At 27.6% G+C, this 12,281-nt stretch overlaps 1 protein-coding gene and 1 long non-coding RNA gene across 2 annotated transcripts; both read left to right on the plus strand.

Annotated features, from left to right (window-relative positions):
• The first annotated feature begins 6,618 nt into the window (after positions 1-6,618).
• LOC146722939 (uncharacterized) lies at positions 6,619-7,275 on the plus strand. Its single transcript, XR_014924853.1, has 2 exons — positions 6,619-6,831; positions 7,012-7,275. It is a non-coding gene; the product is annotated as an uncharacterized LOC146722939 (long non-coding RNA).
• A 118-nt stretch (positions 7,276-7,393) lies between these two features.
• On the plus strand, positions 7,394-8,954 carry LOC114941249 (uncharacterized). The gene is made up of 3 exons (XM_029316176.2): positions 7,394-7,486; positions 7,961-8,215; positions 8,755-8,954. Exons 1-3 carry the CDS (start codon positions 7,420-7,422, stop codon positions 8,952-8,954), a joined length of 522 nt encoding a protein of 173 aa, XP_029172009.2. The 5' UTR covers positions 7,394-7,419.
• The last annotated feature ends 3,327 nt before the right edge of the window (positions 8,955-12,281 follow it).

Here is a 12,281-nt window from a genome sequence, read left to right on the forward strand (position 1 = left end):
TACAATATAAAATATTTTTTGTATTACAATTGATGGGACTTCATAGAAAATATAATTAAATTCATATAATAAACGTGAAAAAATTGTTTGAATTTAATTGTCTTTATTGTCACTATTATATTTTAGCATATTACAATATAAGCGCGTTTTTATTTTGCAATTCCCTTCAGTGACCTAATAGAAATTATAATGAATATATTTAAAAACTTGAAAAAATTATTCTAATTTAATTTTCTTATTTGTCGTCTTGTATTAGGTATATGCAACGTAATAAATAAGAGATCGATGACTTAATTTCTAAAAAATATTTATTTATATGTAAAAATTGATACAAAAATATAAAACACTTATAATATATTAAATATATTAATTACATATAATAGTATTATTAATTCTTAATTGTATTAACCCTTAGACTGCTGGGAAAGTCACTTTTGTAACTCGATGCAAATCTTCGAAATTGTGTACAATGTGTATGTTACTTATATAGATAAATTTTGAGGAAAAAAAACCTCAATTTTGATGAAAAAATGCTGACAGTCTAAAAGGGTTAAGAATAATATATAATTTTATTGTTTATATATTTCAAAAGCAATTTTTTTTTTTATTTTTTAACTTGCAAAAATAACATTTTTAGTATGATTATATATGTTTGTGGAATCATTAGCAATGAGTTAAATGCCGCGATCATTAGATAGACCCAAAATGCCCCCCTCTAGTTAAATGGATGAATCTGGTTCGTCAAAATTCTCTGTAAATCAAAAAAAGTGTGGCTATTGTTAAAAACAAATCATACACTTATGGATGCAACTTTCACATCTTTCATGCTGCTGACAAAGTTTACTCTTTGTGTCAGGATCACTTTTGCAGAATTGCCTTTGTCACGGATAAATATAGAGATTATTTTCTTATCTGAGAATTCGATACAAGTTATATCGCAATCGAAAATACCAACAATGTTACTTTTTATACCACAAAAATATTTTTTGTATCACAATTGATGAGACATCATAGAAAATATAATTAAATTCATATAAAAAACGTGAAAAAATTGTTTGAATTTAATTGTCTTTATTGTCACACTATATCTTAGCATATTACAATATAAGCGTGTTCTTATTTTGCAATTCCCCTTATTGACCTAATAGAAATTATAATGAATATATTTAAAAACTTGAAAAAATTAATCTAATTTAATTATCTTATTTGTCGTCTTGTATTAAATATATGCAACGTAATAAATAAGAGATCGATGACTTAATTTCTAAAAAAATATTTATTTATATGTAAAACTTGATACAAAAATATAAAACATTTATAATATATTAAATATATATTAAATAAATAAATTATATTATAATATAAAAATGTATTATGCAAGAATATATTAATTATATTATAATATATTATAAATATATTAAATATATTATTTACATATAGTTCAGGTTTATTCCGGACTCCCCTTAATTAAGGCTTGCCGGGGCGTTTTTAGAGGACCGCCAAACCCCTTACAACCTCCTTCTCTCTTTTCCTATTTACATTATCACATATCATTGATATCAAACATTATCATACATATTGTTACATTGTAATGTACAATATATACAATATGATACAATAACAGAAAATCATAACTCCTCTCCTCCCTTCTCCCCTTCCCCTCTCACCTTTCCCTTAAATACAATTCTGCTCCTCTTCTTCCTCACCTGGCCATTTTGCGACCTTACAATATAACTGGGTCCCTTCCCCCCTGTCCCTCTGCCACTATCCTATCCTTTCCTACTGAATCCTTTTCTCCTCGACCCCCTTTGCCTCTACATCCCTTTTCTAACCTTTTCCTATTCCTATTCTCTCTTTTTTTTTTCTATTCTTTGCTCCTCTTTCGTCCCATATTCATCTCTTCCTCCTCTTCTTTCTTCACCACCTTTTCTTCGACATTTCCTCCTTCGTTCTCCTTCATCTACCTCGCCTCTTCCTCTGTTTAATCTTTCTATCGTTGCCAGCATTTGCTCAATTACGCGCCTATCTTATATGATATTGCGCGCGCTTGTTGATTACATTTAATAGTATTATTAATTCTTAATCGTATTAATTAACCCTTAAACTGTTGGCAAAGTCACTTTTGTGGCTTGGTACAAATCTTCGAAATTGTGTACAATGTGTATGTTACTTATATAGATAAATTTTGAGGAAAAAAAACCTCAATTTTAATGAAAAAATGCTGGCAGTCTAAAAGGGTTAAGAATAATATATAATTTTATTGTTTATATATTTCAAAAGTAATTTTTTTTTAATTTTTTTACTTGCAAAAAAAACATTTTTAGTATGATTATATATGTTTGTGAAATCATTAGCCATGAGTTACATGACGAGTTAAATGCCGATCATTAAAAAGACCCAAAATGCCCCCTCTAGTTCAATGGATGATCTGATCCGTCGAAATTCTCTGTAAATCAAAAAAAGTGTGGCTATTATATTAAAAACAAATCACTTATGGATGCAACTTTTACATCTTTCATGCTGCTGACTTTTCTTATCTGAGAATTCGATACAAGTTATATCGCAATCGAAAACACCAACAATAAATACGTATTATTTGTCCACACAATCGTAAAATAATAAATTGTTACATTTGCGGAGAAAATTTGTGCCGAATAAGGCTTTCATTGTAAATTGCAATATTTTTGTCGTAATGGACATTAAATTGTAGTAATATTCACGAAATTTATTATATAAAATGTTGGAAATCGCATATAACATATATTGAAAAATTCCTAATATTAATGATAGAAAATTCTTGAGAGTTTAAAATATTGAATAATTGTTACTAAAAATTATTCATGCAATAATTAGAGTATTTTCGTTGGTCAAGCGAATAATGTAGTTTTGCAAGGAAAACACAAGATTCATAAACATTACACAATTGAATACATCGAGCGTGCGTATACTGTAAAAAATATGTAATATGTTACACAAAATTATGTAAAATTACATAAATGATAATTGATTTTTGATGATAAAAATAAAAAAGGAACCATGTAAAAGAGAGGGAGATGATATTTAAGATGCGCGAAGCTTCTCAAAATTATCATCGTTTCTCGTAAAAGGATATGCAATATATTATATAAAAACACGTATAATTACATAAATAATAAATGTAAAGTTACAAGATAAATAATGAAAATATATAGAATGTTTCATTATTTATATGTATATTGTAATTTTACATATTACTTTTGTAATATAAATTCTTTAAATTTTAAATTCGGACTTTAACGCTCAATTCGCCAAGATCCTTTCACTTTTAGATTAAAAATTAATCAGCTACGTCATTAATAATATTCATAGCGCGAAAAATATATATATATAAGTATAAAAATAATAAAAATAAATAGATATATTAAAATGAAAGTTAGTTGTTTCATCTCGAAATAAGTAGCTCCTTGTCTGTGTATTATTTATAAAATAAGAGCATGCAAAGCTATATACAAGTATGCCGACATGCAGACACTCTTAGCATCTTTGTCTGTTTATTAAAACTTGTTTATAAGGCTATTTAATCACGTGCGAATATATCGTTCGTTGCAACCGCGTGCTCAATCTCGAATCATTTCATATACTGCATTTTTCATGTCCAAGATCTCTTTTTATGAACAAGCATACACGTGCCACGCAGATATGTAAATCAATGCCGCGCTTCTCACTCGCGGATTTTTATAAAAGCTCTTTTTAAACCGGCTACAGAGATATTCCACCAATATTTTTAACCAAATAAATCGGAATCTATTTTTAATTGCTCAATCTTAACATTAAACGTACCAAAACTCGCGAATATATTAAAAAATGTTATTAAATTTAGAAAAATAAAAATATAAATGTAAAATTAATAATAAATTAAAAATAATAATTAAAAATAAAGCGATAAAAATTAAATAAATCCTTTTATCGCTTGGTAAAAATCCTTGATTTCTATTTTTATTTTCATCTAATTGTAAGTCAAAGATGTGTGTTTGAGCATTTGGGCAATTATCACGTTATTTGGAAAATTCGACACTAAAATGGGACTGTTTCTCTTCAATTTCACGTGTTTGTATTAAATACAAACGCACTTCTGATATACGAAAATAATGCAGAATTTTTTTTCGCGAACATATTTAAAATACTTCATAATTTTGTAATTCGACGAATGCTTCGAAAAAATATTTTATTTGTATTTTCAATATAAATTGTACTATATTTTCTAAAATTTCGTTCTATATAAATATCCCTGTTTTGCATAAATAGAGAATACGGAAGATATTCCTTCCAATTAGCAATTGTAATTGCAATTTCTTATTTATGCAGGGTATTTCCAAATTACTGAATATTCTTTTTAATGAAAAAATTCTCTGGTTAATTTGGGCAAATTTTTGTTTAACAAAAATGTAAAAGTATATCTATATTTTTCGAGTTGAGATTCAAAAAGGGCTTTTTATTAACTAAACTTTATAAAGTTAAAAAATAACAAAATTATATTTTTCAATCAATTTCGGAAATTTAATTCAATAAGATTTTCAGTTGACGTTTAGTTCCAAAGATACTTATATGATGAAAAAATGTGAAAATTTGTAGAAACTGATCTTTTTCGAATTTTCGCTGACAAATCGACTTTAAAGCCAGAGAGAATCTGCTATTAAAAAAACATATTCAATAATTTATAATATTTATATATATATATATATATATAAAATAAAATTATTATCCATGATATTTTGTACATTATTGCAGCATATAGAAGAGAATAATTTTCCAGATAGTTTATAGCGTGCGAATAAAATGTTTTATTACTGCGAAACTGCATTGTGCCGCTTTTCAGAAACATGCTTCTCTTGATTGAAGAATTAACCGAAAAATAACATAGATAGTTTCGAAAGTGAGCAAAACCTGCGCGTTTCAACCGTGTCCCGTTGTATATAATACCAATAAGAGAAAGTGATTAAGATCCTCCCTTTCGCTATAAAAAACACGTAACCGTCCGAAATAGAATTATCATATTTTAGGTAATAACAGATTTATTAGAAAATACCAGGGTTGAGTAAGTTAATGATTTTTTTAAACTAAGTTAAGTTAAAGTTAGTTGCTTACAAAATTATAAAAGTTTTATGAACAAAAAATTAACTCAGTTAAATTAGAATTTTGTTTGCTAATTCTTTTAATATATATAATAACAAAAAACAAAGAAATTTTGATTTTCATATAAAAAAATATATTTTTTGGTAATTACAACTGATGACAAATTAACATAAAAATTAATAATACTTTAATTTAAAAATAATACATTTATAATTTATACAAAAAAACAATATTATTATATTTTAATATAATATAATTGAAGAAACTCATTATTAATTCTTTCAAATGAGTATAGAAATAAATAAGAAATATATATCGGCTCTCAATATTATTAATAATAATAACACATGAATTTTTAAATCGGCCAATAGAGCCCAAACGCGAAAAATTAATTCCTCGGAACTATATCTCTTGGTTTAAAATTACTAAGTTCCATATATAAATTAATCTCGAACTCGCATAACACTTGCACTTGGAGAATAATAGGCGAGAAAAATATAGGTCCGAAAAGGTCGCTGAAGCAGGAATCGAACGCGCGTCTTTCACTTTCCGGGCGACTGCTCTTACCAATAAAAATATAATGTAAAAAAATTAATTGACAAACTCGAAAATATAAAATAAAAAATAATAATTAATAAAATAAAATAAAACAAAATAATTAAAAAATTTGTTATATGGCAAAGATATTATTTTATTAAAATTCTTCTGTTAAAATAATGTCTATGAAGATTTTAGCATGGATTTTTTGACGATACGATGACATTAATTCTTGAAAACAAAGAGCATTTTTTTCTGCATAAAAATATAATACATGGATTTCAAATCTTGCATTTCTCACGATATTATCCTTCGTATTCCTTTATATTATATAACTTACTATATATTTAAGGATTTATTTAAAGATTTATTCATTCTATAAAGGTATATTATTTAAAAAATATATATTTTAATAATCCATTAAATTATTATGCATATAAGACATGAGAAATTTCCGTTCATTAAACATAATTATTATGCGATAATAAGAATTTTTGTCAGATCAATTGTCGTTCGTTTTACAAATATCTAACTACAGTACTACAGATCGATTTATCAATATTTTCATAAAAAATTTATAACGGAGAGGAAGGATTCAAGAAATTGATAGAAATCATACCAACAATCCAAAGTCTACGCTACAAGATTTATCAAAAATTGTCGAGCCGAATAAAAAAATTTAATAAAAATGACTTACTTGGCTCGTCAAGCTTTTCGCTTGTTTCGACCTCGACATTCTGCATAACGTCCAGATCGTCCTGAAAGATTAGTGAACTCGCAGGTATATATATCTGCGAGTTCACTAATCTTTCTGGAAGATCTGGACATATAGAAAGTTCTACGAGAGACACTTCCTCTTCATAATCCGAGGGTGCGGTATCCGTCGAAGAAGACGCCGAATTGGTTTCCTCTTCTATATCCATACCGCTCTTTATTATATAATAATAAAGCTCTTTTATTATTTTCTTAAATACGGGAGAATTAATTGTTTGTCGAAGGCCTGCCAAAAATAGTTGCAAAACAGTACAAGATTTTATAAGTTGCGCAAAGTGTAAAGGATGGTTCACTAAAAATAATATCAGGCATCATTTTAAAGAATGTGTAGGAAAATCGAAAGGCAGAAATGTACAAGTTTTAGGACGTGCTTTGATGGGCAGAATTCATGAATGTGCAATTGAGACAGTAAGAAAATTTTTATTCCCAGTTTTGAGGAAAGATGATGTTACACAAAGTATTAAATATGATAAATTTATTTATAAATATTATGTATAAATATTATTTGTTTACAAATATTATAATTAAATTACACACAATATGGTATATGATGCAAAATAATAATCCATATATAACTTTTGTATATAGGTTGCTGATAAATACGTAAGATTCTTAATTCGTGGAAAATTGGGACGTACAGTGCCTGTGATTTTAGACATGGTATTAGTTTAATGTGTTGAACTAATTTTGAACCAGCGAAAGGATGCAAATGTTCCTGAGAAAAATCCGTATGTGTTTGGCATACCTAGTAGTACCAAACGTCATTTCAAATATTTAAGAGCGTGTATCCTTATGCGATATTTTTCTAAAAAATGTGATGCACAAATACCACATTCTTTAAGAGGTACTGAATTACGTAAACATATTGCTACAACATGCATTACGTTAAATTTATCTGACAATGAAGTGGATGATTTGGCGAACTTTATGGGACATCACGAGAAAATTCATAAACGCCATTATTGACAGTCAATAGCAGCTGTAGAGATAGTTCGTATGACGAAATTTCTTGAAGCAGCATTAGGTGAAAATGAGCAACAGCTATCTAATAATAGTGATTCAGGTATATACACTATTTATCTTATTATATATATGCCACAAGTACTTTTTATATATTAATTTTTGTATAAAATATATTAATTATTGTATTCCTTTTTTAAACTTTTCTGCATTCTTAATATATCTATTTAATTAGAAGAAAAAATCAGACAAAAGTCCGTATAAACCAAAACTTATGAAATTAAGGCTAATGTGTGCCACGATCATGGATGTCTGTGTAGAAATAAAAGTAGTAATAATGAATGCAACAATGAAACGTTACGTTTGGAACCTATTAAATCAAAGTATGAATATGATATATTCATTGAAATGGATTCAAATTGAGAATACGTTTCATTATTGTGTTCATTCTGCTTTACTCAATTTTTATGCATCGACGTCCGCGGTTGTAGCATATATTAGCCCTTAGTTTCAAGAATTGGTTACATATATATATACATATATAATAATTATCATAATATTGTGTTATTATTAACAGAAGAGGAAGAGATGCAAGAAACAAACAAAGATACTTTGAGTGCAGAATCGGAAAACGATGCCGAAACATGTATGATAAGTTCACGTAAGCCTTCTTTATTACGAACAGAAAGGAAATTACCGAAATTTCTTAGCGTAACAGATGAACAACAAAAATCTGTAAAAAAGAAAATCGTGCATCAAAACCATACTATAGTGAATAATGACAATGATTCTGACGAAACTTATTCCCCAAAGATAAAGAAACGTGGCAGTAGTAAGTTTATTTTCTCATTTTCACATATTGTATTCAGTTTTTATAAACTTATCAAGTCAGAGTGGATTTTCTTTTAAATATTATTTAGTATTATATTTTCATGTGACTATGTCAAAGTATATTAATATATTAAGCTTTTATTTATAATGCATTTTTTGATAGAATTTTAATGTACATAATAACAATATTTAATTAAAAAATAATAATGATAACTGATAAAGGTTCCACACACATTAGCTTAATTTAGTTATATATTTATTTATATTATTTGTATTTTTTATATTATTTTATATTATTTTATATTATTTATATTATTTTATTTTTGCATTTCTATTTCTTTTTATTCTTATAATTATGACGTTATAATTTTAATATTTTCTTATTAATGAAAGTTTGTCAGTACTCTGAAGAGAATTTTAAAGTAATTTTATTCTACTAGTAATTTAAATAAAAATACATTTAAATAAAATTTAGGTAAATTATTGCTTTTTATATAGAAATATTTATTCTGATTCATAGATAGTTAATTTATTTTGTAGCATCTCCATTTGGTATAACAAAACGAAGACGTTGGACGGAAGAAGAACGTAATACAATATTGAAAGAATTTCAAAAAGAAATTACCACTTCACAGCTGCCATCTAACAAAAAAATTTCCTGTATAAAAATAAGTCTTATTTATCGATCCGTTGATCAAATTAAACGTGGCCCCCTTTTATCGGGCCCCATGCGTCCCTAATGTTTTTTTTTCCCCCCCCCCTGTTTTTGCCCATTCGGAATTTTTTTTTTTCCCCCCCCCTCCGTGTTCTTTTTAGCCCCCCCCCCAATCGTGTCCCTATTTTTTTTTTTCCCCCCCCTCCCCCTTTTAGTTTTTTTTGTAGAGTCCCCGTCCGTTTTGTTTTTTTTTTTTTTTTGTTTTGTTTCCCTGACCCCCAGTCCCCCTTGTGTTTTTCTCCCCCCTTTCCCCCCGTTGTTACATGCGAGCATGTTAAAAAAGAAAGAAAAAAGTACACAAGTTTGTTTTTGGGATTTTTTCATTAATTTTTGAGCATATTGTAAGTATTTATATTCTTTTATAATATGTATTATGATAAAGGCAAATCCTATCCCCCTTCTGTTGGTTTGTTTTTTTTTTTTTCCCCCTGTTTGCTCATCCTTTCCCTTTTTCCCCTTTTTTTTACTTTTTTTCCCCCTTGTTTCCCCCCCCCCTTTTGTTCCCCTTTTTTGGCTCCCCCCTGATTATTTTCCCCCCTTCCTTCCTATCCCTATTTTGTTTTTCCTTCTTTTTTTAATAACATTACACAATGAGAAAAAAAACGGGAAAAAAGGGGAACAAAAAAAGGGGGGGGCCAAAACGGCAATAGGCTGGGGAACAAAAAAATAACAAATCAACTCGGGTAACATTAATTTTTTCATGATTATAATATATATAAAACTGAGTCTGTTGCATTGAAATTTTCGTAATTTTTCAAGATTAATTTCTTGGAATATTACAAAAAGAGGGCCCTCCCGTTTCCTTAAGAGCTCCACAATATTTTTGTATCTCAAAATGTCTCAAATGTTTACTTATATTCCTGTCTTTTTAATTGAAAAAAAATATTAAAATTAATTCTATATAGCAATGACAGATAGTTTGTAAGTAAAATATAGTGATTTTAAATAATTTATATAATTTTTTTATAAAAGGATTACATATATTATACTTGACAACTAGTAATATCTTGTGAATACACATTTCATAAATAACACAAGCGCAGAGAAGTAAATTGCATTAGATGTATCGTTTTCATCTAATATCTCTTCTATCAGAAATCTTTATCTTAACTACGATTTTATTTTAAATATCATAATTATATTTTCTCTCTCTCTCTCTCTCTCTCTCTTTCTTTCTTTTCAGGAGACGCGGTAGTGTCTCCGGCCATGTTCAAACCCTAAAAGACCTTAAAAAAGACACTACAAGTCTCTTATCCTGCACCATCAAAGTCCATCTTTTGGGGGTGTAGAACTACTAAAATATAAAAAATTTTAAATTTCACGTAATATAACCTGAAAGGCGGCATCGCCAAGAGTAATTTGAGCCAAGAAGAAATAAAATCGGTCAAGCCGTTCTGGAGATACAAGCGGTCAAAAAGTGACGTTTTTTATGAAAAATGAAGTAACGTCGTCTTCTTCTTCTCTGTCCACGTCCGCTGACGTCATCAGGATTATATATATATATATAATATGTCTTTCACCCTCTTTCACCCTGTTTCGTCTTCTTTCACCCTCTTTCATTCTCTCTCACCCTCTTTCATCCTCTTTCACTCTCTTTCGTCCTCTCTAACCCTCTTTCATTCTTTCTCACCCTCTTTCACTCTCTTTTGTCCTCTTTCACCCTCTTTCGTCCTCTTTCACCTTCTTAATGATGAATTCCTAATTGCTTACACAAATTGCTTACATTGTATGTATGTATGTACCATCTCACATAATGCATATCTTAAAACATTATGTTAAAATAATGTAGATTAAAATATATTTTTATAATATTGCATATCGATGTTTCTTGTATGCTGCCTGTAAACAATTAAGAATATATATAAACAATGTTGTACTGTACTATTTTGAAAATTAAATCTCACATATGTCAGAGCATTGTGAAATAAGTGAAATATTTGCTAGAAAGAATTGATGGTGTTTCTCTGCAATAGCAATTCTGCAATAACTATCGTGTAACTACCATATGAATAAATGTTTGCAAGCATTATTTCTTGACTGTTTATGAAACTGTTCAGAGAAACCTGAATTATTATATCTTGATTGTTTGCATATTCGATGAATGATAATGGCTATTTAAAAGAAGAATTTCTTTAATTACTTTTGGAGTGTCATAATAATCGTTTTTTGAACATATGGTGTCGTCAAAATAGCTAGGGTATAAATGTACTATACTTAATTTTGTACTGTCGCTGTACTAACCGATCTACACTTAATTGCTTATACATATGTACCAGTGCATTTTACCACAAATCACAAGTAATGTATACATCAGAGTGTCAATGTACTCTTATGTATACAATAAAATTTTTATTCTTTTTTGCTGTCGTCAAAATAGTAGACTGACATATATATATATATATATATATATGTGCAGAGGTAGTTTTCGGGACATTGTGTGCGACACAATGGCAGTTTCCAGGACTTTTGTTGCTTTTCAGGACTGTCCTGAAAAAAATTATGTATCTAATGGCAGTTTTCAGGGCGTCCCGAAAACTGTCTTTGGACATATAAAGGAACTGTCCTCAAATGTACCTTTTAATATATATTGTTTATATATATAAATTTATTTGTATAATGGTACATTTCAGGACATATTAAGAAAATATAGAAATTAATATGTACTAATGAATATATATATAAAATACAATATATATATTTCAAAGAATGATTTCTAATAAAGATTCTAGTTAATATAAGCTTTATATATTGATTCCTATTTAATATACTTTAAAAATACATAAATTAATTTGTATACTGGTTCTTTTCAGGACATATTAAGAAAATATAGAAATTAATATGTACTAATGTATATATATATAAAATACAATATATATATTTCAAAGAATGATTTCTAATAAAGATTCTAATAAATTTAAGCTTTATATATTATTTCTTATTTAATATACTTTAAAAATACATAAATTAATTTGTATAATGGTTCTTTTCAGGACATGTTAACAAATTTACGAAATTAATATGTTGTATCGATGCATATATATCATGAATCACAATATATATTTTCAAGAAAGGATCTCTAGTAACGATGTAATAAATTTATAAGCTTTACAATTAATTTTTTATTTAATATAAAAGTACAAAAATTTATATTTGTGTAATGGTTCTTTTCAGGACATGTTAACAAAATTATGACATTAATTCGTTATCGATGCGTATATATATCGTGAATATCACAATATATATTTTCAAGAAAGAATTTCTATTAACAATTCTGATAAATACAAGTTATATATATATATATATATATATATATGTGCAGAGGTAGTTTTCGGGACATTGTGTGCGACACAAT

This window comes from Nylanderia fulva, unplaced genomic scaffold, assembly GCF_048542155.1.
Source record: "Nylanderia fulva isolate GAGA-0341 unplaced genomic scaffold, ASM4854215v1 Scaffold252, whole genome shotgun sequence".
Taxonomy (NCBI): domain Eukaryota; kingdom Metazoa; phylum Arthropoda; class Insecta; order Hymenoptera; family Formicidae; genus Nylanderia; species Nylanderia fulva.

Bases quoted from the DNA above. Each gene is read 5' to 3' on its own strand.
- LOC114941249 (XM_029316176.2), top strand. From the start codon at position 7,420: ATGACGAAATTTCTTGAAGCAGCATTAGGTGAAAATGAGCAACAGCTA. The intron at 7,487-7,960 runs GTATATACACTA...TATTATTAACAG, and splicing joins ATCTAATAATAGTGATTCAG to AAGAGGAAGAGATGCAAGAA. The intron at 8,216-8,754 runs GTAAGTTTATTT...TTTATTTTGTAG, and splicing joins GATAAAGAAACGTGGCAGTA to CATCTCCATTTGGTATAACA.